The sequence below is a fragment of the Mastomys coucha genome, unplaced genomic scaffold (genome assembly GCF_008632895.1).
Source record: "Mastomys coucha isolate ucsf_1 unplaced genomic scaffold, UCSF_Mcou_1 pScaffold9, whole genome shotgun sequence".
Classification (NCBI taxonomy): domain Eukaryota; kingdom Metazoa; phylum Chordata; class Mammalia; order Rodentia; family Muridae; genus Mastomys; species Mastomys coucha.
In genome coordinates this window covers 61,154,854-61,180,153 of record NW_022196915.1, presented here as the reverse complement: position 1 = coordinate 61,180,153, position 25,300 = coordinate 61,154,854, and the positions used below count along the sequence as shown (strand labels likewise).

At 40.9% G+C, this 25,300-nt stretch overlaps 1 protein-coding gene and 1 pseudogene across 1 annotated transcript; both read right to left on the bottom strand.

Annotated features, from left to right (window-relative positions):
• Positions 1-320: 320 nt before the first annotated feature.
• Esd (esterase D) lies at positions 321-20,949 on the bottom strand. Its single transcript, XM_031361861.1, has 9 exons — positions 20,838-20,949; positions 17,302-17,376; positions 14,409-14,497; positions 11,581-11,679; positions 10,704-10,828; positions 8,869-8,988; positions 7,452-7,550; positions 6,651-6,818; positions 321-2,197 (listed from the first exon to the last, which is right to left on the bottom strand). The coding sequence occupies exons 2-9, from the start codon at positions 17,367-17,369 to the stop codon at positions 2,117-2,119; spliced, it is 849 nt and encodes a 282-aa protein (XP_031217721.1). The 5' UTR covers positions 17,370-17,376; positions 20,838-20,949; the 3' UTR covers positions 321-2,116.
• A 1,712-nt stretch (positions 20,950-22,661) lies between these two features.
• Positions 22,662-22,780, bottom strand: LOC116085472 (annotated as a pseudogene).
• Between the last annotated feature and the right edge of the window lie 2,520 nt (positions 22,781-25,300).

Below are 25,300 nucleotides of genomic sequence, written 5' to 3'. Positions count from 1 at the left end.
AAAAAAAAAACCTTTCCTATGTGTTACACCTGAGTGCCTCTACTTACAGATGTCCTAAGATAAAGATATACTTTATCAGGCTGCAGTGGTGACTCAGCACTGAAGAGCCTTGCTCTTGCAGAGGGGGTGGGTTTGATCCCAGCACCAGCCTAGTGGCTCACGACCCTCCTTAGCTCCAGTTGTAGGGGATCCAGTGCCCTCTTCTGACCTCAGCAGGCACCAGAGACACATGTGGTGCAAATGTGTGCATAAAGCCAAAGCACTCATACACATAAATAAATAAATACCCAAAAAAACCCCTAGATTGTAGACACTATATATTGCAGTTTAGACATGTTTATTTAATTGTAAAATTTTATGAAAAAATTTAAGCTCATTTGCATCTTCAAAACCAGTGATGTGACTCAAGCTCCACTTTGCAGCCTAACATGTCACCGCCACCTCTGAGGGTTTGGAGATGTATGACAGAATCAACGAGTGAAGTTGCCTCTTGAAATTTAACCCAAGATAAAAGTCCTTTGCAGTAACGTCAGGATTTTTAGTTCTTCAGGCAGTAGTATTATGTGTGATATCTGTAGACTAACCACTCAGTGTACTTTCAATGTTAAACTTCCTTGAAGAATAACACGTGTGGGTAAAATATCTTAATTTTGTGTATGTCTTGGTGGCTTTTTGATGTGAATGGTCAGTCTTCTTACCCTCTGCTCCAGTTCCGACTCTGCTGTGTTCATTATTAATGCAGAATATCTCATTATATATTCATCTTTATTCACAAGGTTTCCCACTTAGCTCTAGTGAAATCTGGGGCCTGGTAAAATTTTCATATAAATAGAATGTGGAGTCAGAATTCATGCTCTTTAACACAAAGTACATATTAATTGTGCTAAGTACAATTAAGGGGTTTTAATCTGTGAGAACAGAATTTTGACCTAAGTGTGCAAAAGGTGCATATTGTTATAAATGGTATCATTCACATTGCCGTCTTTATCTCAGATGCTTTGGAAAAATAAATGTCATTTGTGCTCAGGTAAAAAAAAAAATCCTAAAACTGCTATGACAAAGAACTTGGGCTATTATTTATAGCTATAGAATTAGACTGTCCTGTTAAGCAAGTCTTTTCTTGATTGATATTTTAGGATCTAGCCCACTATGGCAGTGCTGCCCCTGGGCATGTAGTCCTGGGTACTCTAAGAAAGCAGGCTAAGCAAGCCACAGAGATAAACCAATAAGGAGTGCTCACCTGTCTAATTCCGGCCCTGACTTCCCTCGGTAACCGACTATGAAGTGTCAGAGAAGTAAACCCTTTTCTCCTCATGTTGCTTTTGGTCATGGTGTTTTACCCTAAAGCACAAGAAAAGGCAAAATAGGATGCAACCTTTGTGTTAACAGAAGAACCCAAGGCAACCAGGCTTCTTATCATGTTTCAAAAAGCTTATCTATTAAGCTCTTCAGGGAGTGGAGTGTGTATTTACAGAGACCAGTGACTTTTCTCTGTGAGCTCACCAAGTTAAACTTTTCCATGTAACTAAGTGTTTGTTTATAGTAGCTTACAGTTTATCTCCTTAAGTTATTTTCAGAATGGGTCGTCTTACATAATCTTGAGAGACTCAACAAACCCCCAAACAATATTTACAAATGCATTCAGCTCAACAGGGAAGAAAACACTGGACTGGAGCTGAGGAAGTCTGCCACAGACGGCTGTGCCCAATTCCCTGTCCTCTTGACGACTGGCTACCAAATGCCTTCTAGAAATCAGATCCTTGATAGACAGGAGAAAGGTAAGCAATAAGAAGAACTAATGTCTGAAGGGATGAAAAACTGTGCTAAATTCCCTTCAAGTCCTCGACATACACGACCAAGAGACCTGTACTCACAGTCTATGACTTGAGGCTATTTAACAGGGATTTCCAAACGACTCAGAAAAACTATCGAGCATTAAACTCCTATGTGAATAGTGGCAAAATAAGTATTTAAACCAGAAAGCTTGATATATTTATTCAGAAAAGCAATTCAGCTGCAGGAGCATGATCTGAGAGGAAATCCAAAATCTTTCAGTCAGCAATCTTGTTGATTCCAACTGTCAGCATCCTGATGAGATTCTCTTGCCTGAAGCTTTTCATGCATTCAGGTACTTTGCATGATGCCTGATGTGGTCGGTGATGAAGGTTGCAATGAAGTAGTAGCTATGATCATAACCCTAGAAGACAAAATGAGACACTGATCCACCATTCAGAAATTCCGTCTCTCTTCTGATTCTCTTGACCTCTCCTATCATCTAATGTATGTGTACACAGTCCAAGTATTTTAAGTATGGTTTAATCAAAATCAAAGTTATCATCTTTGTACTTAATTTAAAAAGCAGCAAAAATATGAAGGGAAATCAAGCACTCTGTATATCCTAGTTTCTAAAGGTTGCTATTAATGTGCAAACAGAGGCAATGATCCACTAATTAAATGTGCAAAGGAGACGTGGCAACACTGACAAGAAACACAATTAGGTTAGAAACATGGGCTAGACAGGTTAATTCTTAGAGGCAGCACTCTTGACATAAAAATAATAGCAACTATTAAAAGGGAAAGGAAGCACACACAAACAATATGGAGAAAGGCCTTAAAGGCTTTAAACGCTGATTAAGAAGTCAATCATAGCCATCACACATCAAAGTTAGGGATTCTATCTCTAGTCTGGGAAGATGGCTTGGGTGGCTTTGCAATCATGAGGACCTGCGTTCAATCCTTAGAACCACAAGGGGGTGAAAACAAGCCAGGGCTGTAGTGGATGCACTGTAATTCTAGTGTGAGGCAGTGAGTCCTTGGAGCTTGCTGGCCAGCCTTAGTAGTTTAACTGGCTTTCTAGGATAGTGAGAGATTCTATCTTTTTTAAAAAAATAGTGACAGTATCTGAGGAGTGACAACTGAAGTCACTGTTGGCCTTTACATGCACAAGTACACATGCAGTGCCCTACTCCAGAGAGAGAGAGAGAGAGAGAGAGAGAGAGAGAGAGAGAGAGGCAGAGAGAGAGGAAGAGAGAAAGAGAGACAGAGACAGAAAGGAAAAAAAGTCTCCTACCCACATCCTATCTTTATTTGAGACAAAAGGAATAATTCATAAAGCCCTTAATGGGCAAGCAGAAGGAAAATGTGATGTGCCAAGCAGCTGAGTTTGAGCTGAGTCTACCCCAGCAACAAAAGCCACTGTTAGAGTGGATGGAGATACAATCCACCCTGGATTCAACAGGAAATCACTTCAGTGTAGATGACACCCAGTAACCTCCTAATAATATCTTGTCGTCAAGTGTGGAAGAGCGTCAGACTGGAGGGTCTACACAGTCAAGACCACACCCTGGAATTACTTGGTTTCTACCTCTCACTGGTTAGTTATGGCTGCTACCTGCCACAGAATTTTAAATCTACAAGAAGGAGTTTTAAAGTACCAACAAAAGGCAAGAGAACACTGAGCTACTGGTGTTCTGCTGAAGGTAGACAACTGGAGCTAAGTGTGCCATCCATGACAGGGTTCGGGTTCTAGTTATCAGCCCTATTAACTGAGTTCTTTTTGCTACATTCTTAAACTAATAGTGAGTTTGGTTTGCTAAGCAGCTTGTGCAATCACCTGTATTTAGCGACACTTAAACGCCTTTTCCCCTTTCCTGAAAACACTAAATGGGAAGCTGCTCAGTAGGAAAGGCTGACTGTGGGAATGCACACACTCTCTTACAGCCCTCAGTGAGCTCTCAGAAAGGAAGCATTGCTCCACTACACCATGCATGACCTACACCAAAAGGCAGTGCTTTCCTACATATTCCCTAGATCCAACTGGAAAAGCTCAGGTTGACTGTTAATGAAGACAACCGTTCAAAGACCTTCATTTGCTTATTAACAGTCAGAGTCTAAGTGCTAGGTAATGGCCTTACACACAGAGATAGAAAGATGGGCCAAGATCCAAACAGTCCCAGAATCTTCAAAAATGCCCGAAGGGGGCCTAGCCTTTCCTGTTCTCTTCTCCAAGAAGGAAATGCTGTTTCTGGATGTTTCCTCAGTATTAGGCCACAGACGTTCCTCATCATTTTGTAACTTCGGTAACTAAAAACAGGACAGCTGGTGCCCTATGTTTTCAGAATCAGAGTCTCTACGCAGTGTCCGAGTTCTGCTACATAGCGCTTTTTAAAAATCCAATTTAGATGCCACAGAGCCCCAGATTAAACCTCTATGAAATAAATAAATATCCTCATGAGCTAATCATTTCCCGTCGAGCAATCTTTTTTGACAACCGACAAAACACAAACATGAGCTGAGCAGGTCCGACATGGCAGATATGCAGTGAAGGCGGGTGAAGCATGTCGGGCTGCAGTCATAAAGCCTGCTTTTTTTAGCTTAATGTTTTCAAAACTATTTCATAAAGAAAATAGTTTTACTTAAAATGAAATGATTAAGCCAGTGGTTAAAATAAAAAAAAAAGAAAAGCAAAAATCACATCAAGGGAACCAAACCACAAAACCTAACCAACAGACACTTCTTAGGCCCAAGGGGCTCTAGGATCAAGAAGCTGAGCCGCCATCTGCGAGTGGTCTCTGCAGCCACCACTCAGCAGTGTCTACTCCGCAGATCCAATTACAGCACACCAATGAAGTCTGCTTCACACTGCTCAATGATTCTTCCTGCCTTTGCTGAGAGGAAAATGAACCAACACACTGTGCCTCACTTCAAGACTGTGATTGGTGATTTTAATAAGTTCCTATGCTTGTACAAGAATTTACTATTCTGTCTTGGCTCCCCCCAAGAGAGCCAAACTCATTTCCTCATTGCTTGGGGTGCGGGCAGGCATTTTAGAAACTAACACATTGATTATGTTTTTTCCTCACTAACAACGCCATCCACGTTCTAACTGTAGGCTGTTGTTTAACAAACTCCAGATATTTTCAGACTTTCCTGGGGCAGAGCTTTGTCTACAGAAAAATCAGAATTTCCTGGCCCAGCCTCAGGGGAAGCACACAAAGCACCCAGCATGCTAATGCAGTTACGGTCATCTGAACACAGTATGACTGCAGCTTACTGCTCAGGTGATGCAGTTACGGTCATTTGAACACAGTATGACTGCAGCTTATTGCTATAGGTGATGCAGTTACGGTCATTTGAACACAGTATGACTGCAGCTTACTGCTCAGGTGATGCAGTTATGGTCATCTGAACACAGTATGACTGCAGCTTACCGCTCAGGTGATGCAGTTACGGTCATACAAAATATGACTGCAGCTTACAGATATAGGTGATGCAGTTACGGTCATCTGAACACAATATGACTGCAGCTTACCGCTCAGGTGATGCAGTTACGGTCATCTGAACACAGTATGACTGCAGCTTACAGATATAGGTGATGCAGTTAAACACAGTGCCAAACTTATGACCAAACTGGAATTGGGGTTCCCAGGTTGACTATTGAACCAAATGCAACTGTGATGGGAAATGTTGAAATAAGCCTTAAAAAATGCTATTACTTAAGAATGGAATATATACACATACACAGACCTAATATATGGGGAAAGATATTTGTGTACATGCATATATATATATACACACACATGTATTTTTATGTATTGCACATGATCAAACTACCCTAGTAGACATGGAGTTATGAATCCCGTAGAAGCTACAGAGGGAGCGTGCTATGCCCAGCTCCCCCTTGGGCGAGCTCTGACTCATCCCTTCAGCACACTGCCTAGACAAGGCTAGAACGATGATAGGACAAAAGTTGTGGTCGTGGCCCTGTTTAACAGTCCTGGTTCTACCACACAACATGATGGCAGGTAAGACATTTACAGGTACTCTCTGAGAATGGCGCATCTCTAAAGCAGAGATGCAGGAAAGGAATGACCTTATTTGCTCGAATGAAGACTGCAGATGAGCTAATGGTATGAACACACAGTGTGAACTGCAGAGGACCACAGCATGCTGGCCAGGTCAGCCTCACCATGCTTAGACTTTAGGAAGACATGTCTGACGCATTCATTACTTGAAGCTTGAACAAGTAAGTTTTTATAAATCATGATCACATACAGTTTTCAGTGTTCATTTTTCACCTTGAAATGGACATTTTGTTTATAATATGTTCTGAACCTTATGAATAGTTTTAAAAAAACAAAATTAAAATTTCTAAAACGAGAGCAGTACAAGAAGGTAAACTGTGGACAGTTAAGAAAGTCTGCAAGCCAGCCGCGATTCCCTTTTACGTGCTAGGACTACTGGCAAAGTAAGCAAGAAGACTGTGAGACTAGACTGTTCAGTCTGAGGCCACGGTGTGCACATGAACCTAAGGACACCATGCTGCAGGGTAGCAGTGGTGATCTAAGGAAAGCACCCAGCAATGGGGAGACAAGGCGCCACTCACTCAGGCCTTGAGCTTCCTGTTCTGTGCAGCCTGATGATGAACAAAACCGCTCCCATTTCTCACTGTCAAAAGCTTTCTTATTTAAATCAAATTTGGCCTTAGGTCTCACAAACTTCACTTCAGGTACATTAATGGAATTAAAAACTCTTACTGCCAGATTACCCTATATTTTAAAGTATCTACAATAAAGTTAAGAGAGTTGTATATAACCTTGCTTTTTAAAAGTGTTGCTGTTTAGATCAAGCTACGGTTTCCTAATACTTGCCTCTTGTAGCCTAAAAACCACAGGGATTTTCTTTTCTGTGCAGGCAGCTATGAAGTTATCAGGGAGTAACTGCCCATTTGAAAGAAACTCGTCATCTTTTCCTTGATCAATTAAGATGTCAATCTGGGAACCCGAATAGGACTTTACGAGACAGGTCGCATCATATGCCTGTAAAATTAAGAAACATTGAAAACTTAAAAGTATCCAGAGCGATATTTTCCAAGATAGACTGTACTAGATCCAAAATTAAACTAAAAATTATTTTAATTTTTATTCTAAGTCAGACATCCAATTTATTTATTTTTTTAAATTTAGAAGTAATGGTAACTTAGAAATGTAAAAGCCATCACCAGCAGAGAAAGTCGTTTCAGGAAACTTCCATAATATGGAACCACTACAAACCAAGGTGACTATTATACAGCTGTCCCTGTGTGTCTGAGGATTGGTTCTGGAGCCCTCAATGATCTCAATGCCTGCACTGCTTAAGCAACATATAAAACAGTGATGCTTGCCTATAGCACACATCCTCCTGAGTACTTCAAATCACCTTTAGATTATCCTGGTTCCTGCTGGTGGTGAGGTGAGGTAGCAGAGAACAAAGACGATGGGAAAAGGTCTGAACATGTTAATGACAAGAGTAACTAAAACCTAAGTTTCTTTTAATCTACAGATGTAGAACCCATGAGCATAGAGGAGTAACTATACAATAGTCAACATATACAATTACAATGTGTGTGTGTGTGTGTGTGTGTGTGTATATAAACTTAAGAATGAGCACAGAAGCAGTGGTCCATCACCTACCTTCCATTTACTTTCGTCTGGTCCCAAATAGCCATTAAAAGCTTTTTTGCCCCAAGGACAGAGCACAGGGTTGCAAATTGGAGCAAATGCTGACACAGACTTCAGAGACAAAAGGAAATTTAAAAATAAGTTATATTTTGCTAAATCAAATAAGGATGTTTGCAACTTGCTACATCTGACTTAACACAAAAACCCTGTAACTGTGGCCTCTTCATACTACAGCTTTGTATAATCTATTTCAAAACTTCACAGACCAAACTGTTTAATCCAATTATGCCTTAATCAAAAATCTGTGTTCAGAGTTTCTACTCTTTAAGCTGTGATGATCTATACACTGATGCCTTCCTTAGTGAACCTGTCACTGAATGAGGCATTTCTCTTAAGCAAGGTCTGCCTCACCATGCTGCCATTTCCAACACAGCTTTCTGTTCTGAAAACGTTGGTTCTCAATGGGCCAATAGGGCATCTCTTAGCTTTAGAATTCTCACCGTATATAATTCACAATGTTATTCCTATTTTTAAAATACAAAAAAACCCCTAAGTTCACTTTTCTACTTTAGACCATAAACTCACTGACTCACTGTATGAAAACTGGAAAACTGAACAATTATGTTTCAGTATTGTGTTATGGAACTGCTCTGAGCAGCATCTGTGCATCCCAGCAGCATGCCCAAAATGATTGCCATCCTTGCAAAGGAAAGGAAACAGGAAACTGATCTAAGATGCTCAACAGCCTGGGTTTTAAAACACACATCCTCTTTAAGCACACTTCATTTCAGTTGCTGAATTTAGGGTTTCAGTTGTAGGTTTTCAATCTTGGCTCATTTAAAGAAAAAAAAAATCTACAAAGCCTTAAAGAAAGTGTGTGCTGGGGGACGGAGGGATGCTGAGAAAGAAAGTGTGTGCTGGGGGATGGAGGGATGCTGAGAAAGAAAGTGTGTGCTGGGGGACGGAGGGATGCTGAGAGGTATTTTTTAACTAGGCTGCATTTCAACTCTCATTCAGAGCACTACGACATAAAATTATTAAAATGTGAGTGTTCTCCACTATAGGCAATCAAACTCAGCATTACAAATATGTTTCTTGTGAAAAAAAAATCACATACATGAAATACAAATAGTGTCACATAATAATTCTAATTATCTAATCAAGACTAACAATCATGAGGAAAAACTATGTTCAAAAGTATAGTCCTCGTACTTCTATTAGGCCAGCAAGAACCATTCTGATGGAATTCTTATGCTTCTAATCTTATAGCATGCGTCATGTGGTCAAGTTTAACGCTTCTGCCAACCTCCTGAAACCCCCAGCCATGGAAATGTTTAATTCCCAATTCTAAGGCCACTTCAAAGTTTAATCTTTGAATTTCCCTATTATCCCCACAAGTGTTTTACCAATGAAGCTAGTGTTATCTTACTTTGTATTTTCCAGGATTTTTCAAAGCACAAATCAGAGCTCCGTGGCCTCCCATGGAGTGACCAAAAATAGACATCCTCTGTGGGTCCACTGGAAAATTGGCATTTATGAGTTGTGGAAGCTAGAATAATAACATGATAAAAGAGCTCAGAAGAGGTAAGTCAGATGTTTCCAAAGTGCTGTGTAATAGCGGCACAATCAGTATTTCAAAAGTATAACTATAAAGGTGAAGACTAAAAAAAAAGACCACTCAGGCAGACAGTGGTTACTCATATGTCACTGAAAAATTTGTGTGCAGATGGTTTTTTGAGATCTAATAGTGCATACCATCTGAGCTTTGTGAGTATACAGTTCCTATTTGTAATCACCAACATTACAGAGGATACATGAAGGAATATGATGTACTAAAGAGAAATATATGCAATCACGAGGCTATGGTAAAAAATAAGCCATGGCATAGCAGTGGATAAACAAACAAGAAACAATGAAATGGCAGGAACTGATTACACTTTTCAATTGAAACGTGCTCAGAACTGGTGAGAGGGTAAAGGCACTCGCCTCTAAGCCTGACAGCCTGAGTCTGATCCTGGGACCCACACAGTAGTCAATACAGCAGAGAAACTTGCACACCAATGTCTCCTGCACCACTGTTCACAATATCTAAATCTTAGAATCAACCTAGATGCCCATCAACAGAAGAACAGGTAACAAATATGTGGTGCATTTGTATGGAACTGAATTCAGCCATGAAGAATGAAATTCTCTCATTTTCAAGAAAACAGATCACACTGGATTACTGAATAACATGTTAAGTAAATTAAGTTAGATGAATAACTTGTGTTTTCTCTCATTGTGAATCCTAGATTTTATACAGATACATAAAATCACTTATGTGTATATGGCATGAAAGAAGCAAGTAGAACATCCAAATGCAACATGATGTCATCTACAGAGTCCACACTTAAGAATGGGACAAAGAATAAAGGCACGCACAGACCAAACACGTTTTAAGTTAAGTTTACTGTTCTATGCTGGGCTGCACTCAGAGCTATCCCAGCATGCATGTGGCCATATGCCTGACAGAGGAATAACTAGCAGTGAGGGAAGAGAGACATTAAGACGTTGTGTGTGTGGCACTGCTCGTATGAAACTGCTGAAACCTAGTATAATATACAATGAACATGTGCTAGCAGGAAAAAAAACACCAATATAGTCAATATAAAAACACAAATCAATAAAATGTAAAAGCCCTACCAAAACATCATTGCTGTGTAGGGTGTAAAAATGATGGGTGACTAGGTACTGGCATGTGCCTTAATGGTAAAGTTCTTGCCCAGTATGCATAAGATCCTGAGTTTGACACCATCACCAAAACAACAAACAAGTCACCACAAACTATATATGATTATATTTTAATTGTTTCTCAGTTTTTATGATATATGTGATTAACTCCAGGAAGTGTATAAGCTGAATATAAATATTATTAAAAGAAGTGATGCTCTGCCATTTTCCCTTTCTAATCAAGTCCTTCTTGCTACCTAAGTTACCTGACTGAACCAGCTCCAGGACATGAAGGCCTGTTTTGGGTGCAATGTTCAGAGATAACCTGGGAGGTGTCACAGATCTGAATACAATTATAAAAATCCTTGAATTGAACTTACTGTTAACCTAAATTGCAGGAACTAAAATATTAGGAAATCTTGGAACTTTCCCTAAATTAAAATTGTGTTTCCAGTGCCAGTCCTATTTTAAAATTCTCAGGTTTGGAAGGGTTTTATATGTAAAACCAAACTTTCAGTGGCCATCAGTTAATTATTACAAGACAAACTCGATTACCTCCTCTGTTACGTAAGAGTACATTCTGTAGTTAGCTTTCCAAGGATCTTCAGTGGCATTCACGTAAAACCCAGCACCAGTGCCGAAGTCCCAGCTGTCATCTTCTCCTTTGATGTTGCAGCCACCTGGTAAGGAAGAGGTTAGGCTTCCCCTTCTCCACAGTAAGTCCCCATGTTTGGTATGCTGGCTTTAGTTGGATATAGGGGCACCCACCTATAATGCCAGCACTTGGGAGGCTAAGACAGGGGACTCATTAGTCAGTCTATCAGCCTAGGCTACATAGTGAAATAACCTCACTGCACATGCTGTCAGCTGAATATGTGAGCCCATACACAACGGAACGTTCACAAAACACTGAATTTCCTTTTACTTTCTGAGATACATAATGGGATTCAACTTTCTGTGTCCTTTAACCTTGAATGGGACATGCCACTTGTGCTGGCCAACAAGGTAAGAGGGAATGGCCTTCCATCCAGAGAATCCAGGGGCCAAGGTAAGCTACTCTGGCTTAACTTCCCCTCGTCCTTCCTCTGTTACAAGTGGCTCCTGTGCTCTTCACTTCCCATGACTGTGTGCTGGTGCTTTCCCTGCAAGTCTCCCCGACTGCCAACACTTCCTTAATTCTCTTCACCACTAGGACCCTGAGGGGACAGACAGCAATGCTAAAGATCACTATCCTGAGGTGATAATGTCTCCTAATGCTCTCTGGAGTGATTTCATCTTGTTTCCCCACTCTACTCCCAGTCCTGATGCTGCTTGAATGGCCAAAAGATAACAGCAGAAACTTGCGAGGAATTGTATTATGGGTACTACTCTACTTATAAAACAGATGTAAGGATTTAGCGGTTTATAAAGCATTTCAATCAAGGATACTTACGGGGGCTGGTATCGGGAGCAATGACCACGAGGCCGTGTTCTGAGGCAGCTTGCTGATAGCCAGACTTTGATATGAAATTTTGCTCTGTGCAAGTTAAACCTAAAGATGAGAAAAGGTTGTTATGTTAAGTTACACTGTGAGTATTCTACAAGCTTTAATTTTCTATTATACAGAAAATCAGCTAGCTCAGAGTTATTAACTACCTAACATTGATGTGAGAGTGGGCAAAAGTGAACTAGCAATGATACTTGAGGTGAACCTAATTTTCCAGAAGTTATTGATAAATATCTGAATATTAGCAACAATGCAACTTACTGAAGTGAATATGCTACAAACTAACTATAAAATATTTATAGTTATTAGCCTACAACAGACTAGAGGTTAAGACTACTCATAACCAGTAACATTAAAGTTCACAGCTGAATGCTCTCAGCACCTACAGAATTGCCTTCAGACAAGATCCTTACTGCACCTCCACCTGTTCATTTGAAAACCAGAGACAGAACTGACTGCTTCTTATCAGCAGACCATATATGACTACATGTAATGTCCTTTGAATGGTACGTTGGACATAGTGAGGATCTGAGAAATCAGGACTTCATTTCCGAGATCTATTTTCAGCATCTTACTAATGCAACTATCCTGTCATCTGATGTAAACAAACAGAAACTGTATTTATTCTCACAACACCCAGATGGTATTCATTGTTAGATTTCAATTCTGATCTGCATCTCTAAGCAAAGGATAAGACTTTACTAGCTCACTACAAATAAGCAGAAAAAGCATGGGTCTGGACTAACCCTGAAAACTATACATGACCTTGGACAAGCTTCTCTGAGCCAGACTCATATGAATTAAATGATTTCTATCTTATCTTTACAGTTAGCATGTTTTCTAATCAAGCATCTAATTTTATTGCTACTGCTGCTGGCATGTCTAACACACTTTTAAGAAAATCAAAATGTATGGTGGCTTGAATGAGGAATACCCCTCCCCCGACCCTGGCAATAGGCTCAAGCATTTGAACACTTAGTCCCCAGGTGATGGCACTGTTTGGGTATGGGAGGCATGGAGGTCTTTGTGCTCACAGATAACTAATGGGGACCAGGAACACTAAACACAGGACTGTCCCCTCAATGGGCGAGATGTTAACCTGTTTTCCACCCAGAAGGCTGAGAGCAGACTTGGTTAATACCCTGGTGACCTTGTCACTATGTGTAGCTGAGACCACACCACATCTCCCCCCAGACCCTTATCATAAGCTTGTTTTTCTCAGTCAAATTATACAACCTGAATTTATGGAAGATGTCAGATGTAGTCAAGCTATAGAACCCATCTTTAAGGAAGATGTCACACATACTTTACGAACAGTTCCAATGCAGTCATGCCTCAAGCTTTGTTGTGCACACAAGGATTGAGGTAATTATCACCAGGAAGCTTTTCCACCACACTGTGCTGTGGTTTAAGATGTCTCAAATAAACTACTCAAAGTCAGACTCTGGAAATTAGAACCAACACTGGCTACAGGGTCACGTTGAACTGAATTTCTTTCTTGCTTCCCCTGGATCAACACTATGCTTGCCATGGTGTGTGCAGAGAGCCCCCATGTCTGGGGAGGTTTAAGAGCTACATACTAGAAGAGTTATATTACTGGGGAGAGGCTTGAGAGTATAGACCCACTCTCTTCCAGTTTGATTTCTCTGCTTCGTGCTTTCAGTTGAGGGTGTGACCTCACAGACTCCTGCTTCTGCCACTGGGCCATGCTGCTGACCGCCATGCTTCCCTGGCATAATGGATTCTCAGCCTCTCTGGAAGCCCAAATAAATTCTTCTTTCTATGAGTTGCCTGTAGTCATTCTGTTTTATCATAGTGAAAGAAAGAAACTAAGACAGAAATGCTCTTTGTTGTTGTTGTTGTTAAACTTTATTTTCTTTTCCATATTGGCACTAGGAGGAATCTCCTTGATAGACACCTGGGTAGGATTTGTTAACATAAGAAATAATTCTGTAGAAGGAAAATAGCATATGACAGCTGCTATAACTCTCTCCTTACATTTGCGTCTGATAAAGATGTGCTCCTATTTTACGAAAGAGAAGTAAACACGGGAACTCAGAACTACTCTTGAGCATCCTGGCTCTCCCCATCTGTTCTACAGTCTGATTAGAAACATCACCTGTGGTTAAGAAGCGCCGTGTTCTCTGGACTCCTTACTGCTGCAGGGAAGTGCTATGGAGTTCACGATTCAGACACATCTAGGAAGTTACTTGTCTGTACTTTCTAATGCATGAATCTTTGTGTTCCGATTCCATCTAAGACTATTCTGTTTGACTGCTAAGGTCTTTGAAAACTCAAGAAATGCTTAGGCAAGTACAAATTATGTATAAGATTTCCAAACCTTTATCAGCTAAGTTACCTGGTCTAATTGAAAAGGAAATAAAAATGTAATTCTCTAAGTCTGAAGTTATTCTCAAGATAAAGTTACAAAATGGAGTATGATAGCCTTTTAAAATGTAACACTATTTATTTTATTATTTTTAATTATGTGTACATATGTGTGCTTGGGTACAGTTAGCTGTACCCTCAGAAGCTAGCAGATGGTGTTAGATCCCTGGATCTGCAGCTACAGCAAGTTGTAAGCTGCCTGATGTGGATTCCAGAAGCCAAACTTGAGTCTTCTACTAGAAGACTCAAGCACATGCTCTTAGCCACTGAGCTGTCTCTCCAGCCACACCCCAGGTTTCCAATAAACAACTCAAAAAGTATATAAGTAGGTCACAATAAAAAGGTACGGTAGAACTTCTTTATGAAATTAAATACAAAATACTTACCAGAGAGCCAGTAAAGTGCAGGACACTTTCCACTCTCAGCCTGGGGTGGTAGGTAGACAGCAAATTTCATTTTACATTTCAGCTCAACACTGCAATATCACAGAAAATATTAATGCTCTTTATTAATCAGGACCAAAATTAATAATTTAGCATTTTATAAAAAGGAAGAATATACAGTAAAGGTTCTTTTTTAAGATGTGATTTAACATTCTAAGGAAGTACCAACATTTAAGGTTTAATACTTAGCTCCTTAAAAAAAAGAATGAAGCCAGTTTAGTGTACTGAGCTATTCCCCAGCCTGACCCTCTGCTTCGAAGCTGCATACATTCCAAATGTTAAATGTAATTCTCAGTGTAGCACTTCTATTAAAAGTCGTTATTTCTAGGAGATATGGAACACTAAAGCAACACCTATAAAAAATGGACTCCAAAAACATGTCTGTTCAGTACTGTGCTCACTTCTGGGCACTGAAGTGCTCCGCATCCTTCCTCTGCCTTCACCAGTGTTCTATCAGAGCTACTTTGCCTGCAACTAGAACTGTCTCGGATCCCTGGTCTTCAGCTCTCAGTCAAGTCCCTCCCTCTAGGGAAGCGTGATGCCTAGCTGCTTCCAGAAAAGAACACAAGGGAAATATATGAAAAATGTTTTCATTCTATCCACGTGATTTGTGGCCAGACACAGGCTCATCCTTCAGAATTTAAGGCACCACCACCATGTCTTTGATTCTGGTATGGCTCATGAACTAGCCTTATTTTCAGAAAAACAAAAAACAAAACAACAACACAACCTCAATCCATTTCCCCTCCAAATGTTTAGAAATTTCCTTTGTTCCCAATGATCTGATACTACAGAGCACTGTTACTGCACTCACCCATGGTGCTTGATAACCTTTTCAATCTGACCACATTTAAGAATTCTAGAATCACCCCTCATCCATTTACTTATAGATCTACTGTGTTAGTGTGCACTGTGTACACACCATAATATATGTGTAGGACTCAAGGTAGGTAGCTTGTGGGAGTCCTTTCTTCCTTTCTACCACCTGGTCCTAGGGTGTGGTGGCTGGAATTATGAACGGCCCCACTGACTCATAGATTTGGAAGTTTAGTCACAGGGGAATGGCATTATTTGAAAGGATTAAAAGGTGTGATCTGGTCAAGAAAATGTTTCATTGGGGTGTGAGCTTTGAGGTTTCAAAGGCCCATGTCTATGGATAAGGACAGAGCTCTTGGCTACCTCTCCAGCACCATGTCTGCCTGCTGCCATGCTCCCCACCATGATGATAATGAACTAAACTTTCCAAAGTCTGAGCAAGCTCCCAATTAAATGCTTTCTCATCTAAGAGTTGCCTGGGTCTTGGTGTCTCCTCACAGCAACAGAACAGTGAGTAAGACGTGGAAATCAAAGAACTCAGGTCATGAGCATCGATGGCAAAGGCCTTTACCCACTGAGCCATCTTGCCAGCTCTACAATTATTTATTCTTTGCGGCAACACAACTTGATTTTTCAAACTCTTTAACACAGTTGTTGGATTTCTCTGACTGGTCTAATTTTCTTATTTACTCCTTTTACCTTATACTACTTTCTAGAAAATTCAATTGAGCTTTATCATCTCTGTTATGAAATTTTGATTTCTGGGTACTTTGTTCTTATTTTTAATAGTTCTGACCACTAGGGATTGAGGTCAGTAATTGTCACTTGCTTGTGACATCTGAAGCTATGTTCTGTAGTCTATTGCCCCAGTGCCTTTCCCTTTATGCCCTCTCCCTAAGCATGCATCATTCAAATGGGGGCCTTATTCAAATCGAGAGGCTCTTTAGTCACCTACTAATATTTCACAGTGAAACACTACATGTATGGTTTGCAACAGTGTGCCTGGTGAGTCTGTTAATCAGTTCCCTGCTGAATGGGGACTAGCCAGACGATTTTATTAGAAGGTCTTCATCACGGCACCAGTTCTGCTCTGCTGAAGTGGTCAAATTCCCAAGAAGAACAGCCTAATCCAGAGAGTGTTGGAAGCCACTGGGAAAACTTCAGTATCCATTCTTCTTGTATGTCCTTGCACTGTTTCGTCTTTCACCCGTGGTGTCTGGAATCCCCAATACAAGATATCTACGTTTGATGGCTAGTAAACCTCCAGTCTTTGGCCAGGGCTGGGAAAGCAGCCGTCTCACTATACAGAATGTTGAGACCACCTGAAAGCTCTCGGATTTTCAAAATAAACTTTTAACTACTCATCTTGGTCCTCCCTCAGCTCCATTTTTATCTTTCCAGTGTTGTCAGTATGTCTTAGGAATTTATATAAATATGTTACTTTTCAGTTTAGAATTTAGTTTTCTAGGTTTTGCTAATAAGTTAGATAGCATGTGACTGACTGACTGTGTGCATCTAAAATATTGTCCTCAGCTCCTGTCCTCTGCTTCTTTATCTCCTTGGAGGACATGCACATGTTGAAGAATGTGTGCATGTTGAATGCATGTGTGGGTTGTGTATTTAACACATTTGTGTGCGTGTGAGTATTTAATGCATTTACATAATGACATATTAGTCAGATTCAGGAGATGGTAGAGGCAAAGACGCCTGTCTATGCTGCCAATTTAATCAAGTCTAGGTTTCTTTATTATATTAGAGATTCACAAGGAAGCTGTTGTCTGAATTTTCAATAACAACACAGATGGTTTTCCAGAAAATTTTAGAAGACTATCAAACCCAAACTCAAAGACCGTCTATAGGCTCTCCTTTATCTCCCAGCACCCAGTCCAGAAACAGTTAAGTTTGGTGGCACTGTCAGATAGACAGTGTGGGTCGGGGAGAGAAAGCAGGTTTATAAGCGAAGGTCTTGTTTAATACTACAACAAAGCAGATAATAAAAACTGAATGAGAGATATCTTACCTGCTATGCTCAAAAACTTTCTGGAGCCCGCCAAAGCATCTGTTGCTGGAAATCTGTTTTAGTGCCATTCTTCTCCTGGGATGAAGAGGAATCCCATTAATTAAAGGCTTGCCCCCCTCAGGTCAGGGTTTCTCTGCATAGCCCTAAATGTTCCCGTACTCGGTTTACAGACTGGGCTGGCTTGAAACTGGGATTAAAGTGCTGAGATTAAAGGCACATGCCATCACATGCCCGACCTATTAAAGGCATTTTAGTTTCTGAAACTCTTAAAACAAAACTGTTCTCAGATCAATTATCTAAACACGACAGTTTTCACACTCATAAGTATGCCACCGGCACTTGGCGCTTGCTTGACTCTAGAAAAGGTCAGTATTGTGAGGTCTGCTGCTGCTATTGTTATGGACTGCCTCACATTCTTTCAGAACACATCCTAGGTTCCTGATTAATGTAGAAAATTACTGAACACTTACAGCACCATAGGCATTTGTATATGCACATCTATGAGTTTTTGCAAGAAAGTGACAGGAGATTTTTGTTTGATCAACATTTCTCCTTTCAAACAAATCAACAGGCAAACGTGAGCCAGTTAGCTGTGAACTAAGGAATAGCTTGTCAGAAACTTTTGAAGCCTGGTAATTAATTCATTTTTTCTGAAATCAATCTGTTTGATTCTCATATGAAGATAAATTTAAATGCATATAAATATATTATCTTTCAATAGAAAATGCATGGAAAAAACTGGGAATTCATTTTTTTATCATAAATATTCATTATGTAGAGAAGAACTGAACTGAGTCTGATGTATATCTGACATGGAAAGATTTCTTTCCCACTTCTTGAAGCACTTTCTATACAATATAAAACATAAAATAAAGTAACAGACACCAGGAAGACGTGTTACCACATTGGTGGTCTTATCAGTGATATCACTCACTGGATGCTGACTGGATGCTATTCTAGGCTACTCTTAGAAGTGTAACTCTGGGCTAGGCAGTGGTGGCGCATACCTTTAATCCTAGCACTTGGGAGGCAGAGGCAGGCAGATTTCTGAGTTTGAGACCAGCCTGGTCTGCAAAGTGAGTTCCAGGACAGCCAGGGTTATACAGAGAAACCCTGTCTCGACAAAAACAAACAAACAAAACAAAACAAAACAAACAAAAAAGTGTAACTCTAGTTTGAAATGTAAATTTTGGAAATGTTTTTGCACAATTAAAGAGTAATTTCAGTCCTGCCGCTTAATCTGGATACTTAGTTTTACATTAGAGAACTGTGATTTGAACTTTGGTAGGCTGATATCAGAGATCTTAGCTGCTTTGTGGTCCTGCCACCTAGAAGATCATGGAACATTCTGTTTTCTTTTCTCTTTTGTTAAGAAAAAAAGATATTCCAGATGAGCCAATTCCATAGGATTAGGATAGTTATACAGTGGTAAAGTACCCTCTGTTCATAGATAGCTTCACTTGTAACATATAAAATATTAGCTTTTAATGTTTCATATATTATTGCAAATAATTGCTTATCTGTCACACGGATACGTGTCACCTGAACATGACAAGTCTGGTCTACGTTAACACAGTCAGGCAGCACAGGGAGGGTTTAGTCAAGGCTATCCTACATTTATGACAGTGATCCTGTAAGAGTATAGTAAAGCTGAAAATCCCTGTAAGCCAGGACACACTAGCTGGAGAGGAGAGACAACACCTAGTAACAGATTTCACAGAACCATTTGCAAAGCTCAACGAACTCTGTAAGCACTTTAAAAACAGGAGACCAAATATCAAATGGATTTTATCAATAGAAAGTTTGTGAAAATTAAAAACAGAAAAAAGCTGGTAAAATTAAAAAAAAATAGTTTGCATCACTGTACAATGAATGTTAAATTAAATAGTTCTAAAAACTACAGAGCTTATACATTCAAAGGTTAAAGTGTGCTACGGTTGATTTATTATTGAATAAGATATTTTAAAATAAATTTATTATAGCTTGTTTGTGAAATCTACAAACATATCCTAAGGCTTCCGGGTCGCTTACATTCCCTGACTCATGATAAAATTTACTTACTGACTTGCTTTAGACCTGTAAGCTCTCGTTACAAAAAGCATTCTTTTACTGACATTCTATTTTGCTACACCTCCTTTGTATGTAGACACACCAGTAACTGCCATTGTGTTAGAACTGCCTACCATATTCTATACATTGTACATGTTCATCCTCAAAGCATTCTAACCTCATTCTGGCATGCTCACACAAGAATGAACTTTCTCAGGATACAGTTGCCACAAGGCTGCTTAGGTCGGGTTTAGTCACAAAACTTTGACAATGAAAACATACATTTGCTGATTCACAATGAACAGACACATGCTGCTGATTGGGGAGGACACAAATTCACAGTACTGACCACCGTGTCTTTACTCGAAGCCTCTCTCTCCTTGCCAAGAACTCTATTTCACGCCTATCCCCCCATCCTCCACCCCATGCCCCTCTCCCAGTTCTCTTCACATACTTTCCCCCTAACTCACAGTCCCTAAGTTTCAACCACATCTTCTGGGCTGAAAAATCTAAATCTGTCTTTTTATATTCAAATTTTTAAGCATTAGTGCCAAAATTGCTATGTACTTCTATCGCTATAGTAAAACCAACACATTTAAAATTAAACTTAGGTCGTTCGTTTTCAAGCCAACCTTTCTCTTCCAGATTCTTGCCTGTACAGCCTATCTTTCATTTGAAATGTCTCAAAAGTGAACTTTCAAAGCTTCCTTGCACGTGCCCGAAATCCTAGAACCAGGTGGATCTCTAAGTTCGAGGGCAGCTTGGTCGACAAGGTGAGTTCCAGGACAGTCAGAACTACAATGTCTCAAAAACAAAACAAAATTCCAGTATCATCATAGCAATTATATATAGCTAAGACTTAATTAAAACCTTAGTCTACTTTCTTACTAGTATGTCCCATTACAAACAATACCGTTATAGAAGCCTGGGGTTTCGTTCCTTCAACTTCGTAAAGAATGCCTATAGGTAGCTCACCTTTAGGCCTAATATGGCCTACATAAAAAAATAGTGAATTTTATTGATTTTCAAAAACATAAATGCCATCTTTCAGAAGACTCAACCACAAATGACCTACTGAGGGTAGCTAACACCTGTACTGTTATCACTGGGGACGGCCCCGCGCGCGCTGCCGACGACGCCTCAGGGCCCTAGTGGCGTCGCCTGCAGCCCAGGCTGGGTTCCGGGAGGGAAAGCGTTCCCCGGGTTCCGCGCCGGAGAACTCTGCGAAATACCGCGCCAGCGGGCACTTCACCAACCCGAGCATCCCAGCGAGCCTGGCGCCCCAGGTCACACATTGTTTCCAGCTCCCCGAAGTTAAAGCGATTAGCAGGCCCGGCGGGACGAGGCCTGCCCTGCCGCGGCGGGAAGGGTGCAGAGACAGAGCGTCACCATTCCCCGATGGCATCACCACCGCAGGTCTAGGCGTTCGCGCACAGCCGAGCCGCCCCAGACCTGGTAGTGGAGAAAGCCTGGGACTCGCGACCCACCTTTCCTCGGAGAGGGGCCCCTCAGAACGCGCCAGGAGAGAAGGCTGGGTTTCCGCCTCGAGCCCCGCCCAGGCCCCGCCCACACCATATGCCCCGCCCCGCCCCGGCCTCCAGGGCGGGTCCCACGTGGAGGCTCCTCCCTTTGGGCCCGCCCCGTCCTTTGGCCTCTCACTCTGGCCCTTTCTCACGGCTCCGCCCTCAAGCCCGCCCTCCTGGGCGGCTCCATTCTGAGACACCGCCCCCGGGGCACGCACTCTCCCAGCAGTCCTGACCTACAGATACGCCCCTAGGGAGTCCCAGAGCTCCCAGGACCCCGCCCCTCCCCTACAAGGCCTTTCCCGAGAGCCTTTTCGCGGGGTTTCTGTTTGCATGGTGTGTCAGGGTGAGCCAAAAGTGGATTTATTATGACCCTGGCCCTCTAGATCTCTATAGCGTGCTTCAGATGCTTCCAGAAGGCAGCAAGAGAATGAGGTTCTAGTACACCGGCCGGCCTCCCCTAGTAAACCTGTGGAAAGGGCTTGTGTGTAATTCTGCAGTTGTTTAGAAACCTGAGCAGAAATTTCAAATTTAGACCCTCATTCCAAATCTTCGCTTGAGTTGGAGCTTTTAAGGGAGGACACAGTAACTCTTATCAATGTCCATTTTTCTCCCCTCTTCCCTCAATAAACGTTGAACTGTGTAAGAGGTTTTGGTTAATCATTTACAGCAGGTCTCAACTTCATCCAATTTAACCAGCAAGCGTACTTTGTTCAGAAAATTAAATATACCAAGTAGTTTTTAAAGCCAGTATTTAGGCTGCTAGGTTGTGACTAATATATATAACCTGTAAGGTTGTCTGGCTTAATAAACATGCAGTCTGTGCATTTGCAACAGGAGGACCCAGTGCCTGCTCCCTGTATATAGGCTCTGCATTTTAGTCATGCTGGGGGGGGGGGGGCTTGCAAATTATGTGGCTAGTCTTGCCAAAAAACAAGTAGGTGAATTGAACTCAGTGGAATATAACCTAAGTGTGTATGAGTTGCTTTTCTGTGTCGCGTGACAGGCATTTGTATACCTGTTTAATGGTTAACAATAGGATGTTATTTTAAGAAACCATTAAGGGTAAATTCTTTTGATGATGATGATGGTGGTGATGTGGTGGTGGTGGTGGTGGTGGTGGTGGTGGTGGTGGTGGTGGTGGTGATGGTGATGGTGATGGTGATGATGATGATTGACAGGGTCTTAAATGTAATACTGGCTAGCCTGGTACTTACTAGGTAGACCAGCTGGTCTTGAACTTAGAAATCCCCCTGCCTCTGTCTCCCAAATGCTGGGCTTAAAAGTATACTCTACCACTCCCGGGCTAACTACTTTTAAATGTGGTTTACTAAAAAGGTAATTCTTTTCAAACTGAGTTTCACAACCGAAATAATAAAAGAATACACAATTCATGTAAATTGCTAAATGCTTGAACAAAGTTTAAAGGGTGTTCACTAGCATCTTGACTTCTTTAAGGTACAGACCAACTTCTCCAAAGAGTCTTGTATCCATATGAGATGGTAATAATCATAATGACAGTTTCTCTCAGTCAACATGAAGTTATACTAGGTCAAAACTTCTATCCTCAAAAATATTAATAGTATATGTTGCTATTTGGGTATGAAAGTAAAGAAAACCAAATCAGAAAGTAATGTTGATATTTCTGATAATGAAAATGAATGGATATTAATCACTTAAAGAAATATGTTCAAAATTACCTAGAGCAGTGGTTCTCAACTTTCCTAATAATGTGACCATTTAATACAGTTCCTCGTGTTCTGGTGACCCCCAACCACAAAAAAAATTTTTTTTAAGCCACCAGGTATTCCCAGGTGGTCTCCCATCCAAGTACTAACCAGGCCTGACCCTGCTTAGTTTCCGAGATCAGACAAGATCAGGCACATTCAGGGTAGTATGCCCATAGATGCACAAAGTTATTTTTGTTGCTACTTTATAGCTGTAATTTTGCTACTGCTATGAATCATAATATAAATATCTGGGTTTTGATGGCCTTATGTGACCCCTGTGAAAGGGTCATTTGGCCCTTCAAAGGGGTTGCAACCCACACGTTAAGAACTGCTGACCTGCCCAGCAGTGGTGGTGCACACCTTTAATCCCAGCACTTGGGAGGCAGAGGCAGGTGGATTTCTGAGTTCGAGGCCAGCCTGGTCTACAGGATGAGTTCCAGGACAGCCAGGGCTATACAGAGAAACCCTGTCTCAAACAAACAAACAAACAAACAAAATACTGCTGACCTATAGGTATGTGACTGAGAATATTCAGTTTCTCAGTTTGAATGAGTATGAGCTATGAGTGGGATGCAGTCAATAAAAGAGCTCAATGAAAATGACTAAACCCAAATCTACTTCAGATATTTGGGAATGGGAATTGTCTTAGCTTTTCAAAAACTTTTTCACTGGGCTGGAGCATAACAGAAATTTACTCAGTATGATTTTGAAGGCTGGAAAATCCAAGATCAAGTAGTTGGGCAATTCTGTCCCTGGCGGGGGCTCTACACATTCACTGCAAAGAGCAGGAGTTCTGCTCCCTTCATCTTTGGTCAGGGGAGGACCTCGTGTTTGTGTCATAGTTATCCCCATAATTATCTACTTCCAAATGCCATCGAAGGACTTAGGCTTCAATTTTCAATTTGAGAAATGTAAATGTTGAGCCTGCATCAAACTAATAGTCTAAAAAAGGATGCTGGGATATGGGACATCTAGATGCCTGATTCTAAAATTCGTGTTAACCTATCAAGTTAATGAACCTAGGTCTGAGTCTAGCAATATGCACTTTTTAGAACCCTTTCTCTTTCCTCTGTGAGAGAATTTAATTTAATTCTCTACATAGGTCAGTGTGTGTGTGTGTGTGTGTGTGTGTGTGTGTGTGTGTGTGTGTGCGCATGCATGTGCATGTGTGTATGTACATGCATGTGTGCATGAGCATAAGTGCATGATGGGAGCCAGTGTTTGGGTCCATGCTGTATGCATATGGAGGTTAGAGATCAACACTAAGTATCTTCCTTAGTTGCTTTTTGCCTTATATTTTGAGGCAGGGTCTCTCATTGCACTGGAGTTCAACAACTGATTAAACTAGCTGTCCAGGGAAGCTCTGGAGTCCTTTGGCCTCCACCTCTCAGCATTGGGGTTACAGATGTGCACCCTGAGGTCTAGCCCTTGTTGCATATGTGCTTAGGATCTGAGCTCAGGGTCTCGTGTCTGCACAGTAAACACTTTATCCCCAGGCAGCTCCCCAGACCCCAGCAGCTCAGTTGGAAAGTTGGAAAGTTGTTGACTGCAAAGCCTGACACTGTGTGTGTGTGTGTGTGTGTGTATGTGTGTGTGTCTGTGTGTGTATATGTGTGAGTGTGTCTGTGTGTGTGTGTCTGTGTGTGTGTCTCTGTGTGTGTGTATGTGTGTGTGTCTGTGTGTGTGTATGTGTGAGTGTGTCTGTGTGTGTGTCTGTGTGTGTGTCTATGTGTGTGTGTGTATGTGTGTCTGTGTGTGTGTGGGTGTGTCTGTGTGTGTGTCTATGTGTGTGTCTGTGTGTGTGTCTATGTGTGTGTCTGTGTGTGGTGTGAGTGTGTCTGTGTGTGTCTGTGTGAGTGTATGTGTATGTGTGTGTATGTCTGTGTGTATAAGAGAGAGTCTTTCTGCCTTGTAGTGGGATTAAGTTTTTGAGAACATTTTGATTGTCAATGTTTTTAAAGAGGTAGTCTGTTTTATTCATGCTACATACAAGTGTCATTAAAAATGTCTCCACCCATGCAGTCATATTGTTATTTTTAAGTGTTGAGAGTTTGTATTCTTTTTCTTGTATTGATTTTTTCCCAGATGTGATTTATTTCTGTTGACATTTTTAAGAAGATGTTCTTGGATTTATGGTGAACTTAAACATTTTTAATTTAAGATAGAGTCCTACAAGAGGAATTACTTGATCAATTGTTCTGGACATTTTTATTACTCTTGAGATCTACTGCCATATTTCCTTCTGAAAGTTCATAAGTGAGGTGTTTATCACCTTCACTTTCGTACACTAGGGTCACATGTATTATTCTAAAACACCCTGTTTTAAAACTTTTTAATAGCTGTGTGCTGTGTCAGTGTGTGGGTGCACCACATTTTACTTAACCAATGCCATATTGACCTGAAAATTAGTCCTGTACAAACTGTTGCAAAGCATAGGAATATGAAATACCACCTGTTTTGCTCATTCTCTAGGATAGAAGTTAGACAAGGTACAAAGAAGCATAAAGGATCTCTGATCCATGGTGTTTGTAGACTTGGTTAACCGTGAGATCCAACAGCTGAGATGAATCAAAAGTTGGGGAATGGAGTCATTGATAGGTATTTTCCTCACAAACTCAGTGACCCACCAGAACTAAATGAAAAAGCCCTATGTCTGATGACTGGTTCCATCATTGGCTGTAGGACATCACACAATCA

Bases quoted from the DNA above. Each gene is read 5' to 3' on its own strand.
- Esd (XM_031361861.1), bottom strand. From the start codon at position 17,369: ATGGCACTAAAACAGATTTCCAGCAACAGATGCTTTGGCGGGCTCCAG. The intron at 14,498-17,301 runs GTAAGATATCTC...GTGATATTGCAG, and splicing joins AAAGTTTTTGAGCATAGCAG to TGTTGAGCTGAAATGTAAAA. The intron at 7,551-8,868 runs GTAAGATAACAC...TTGTCTCTGAAG, and splicing joins AAAATCCTGGAAAATACAAA to TCTGTGTCAGCATTTGCTCC.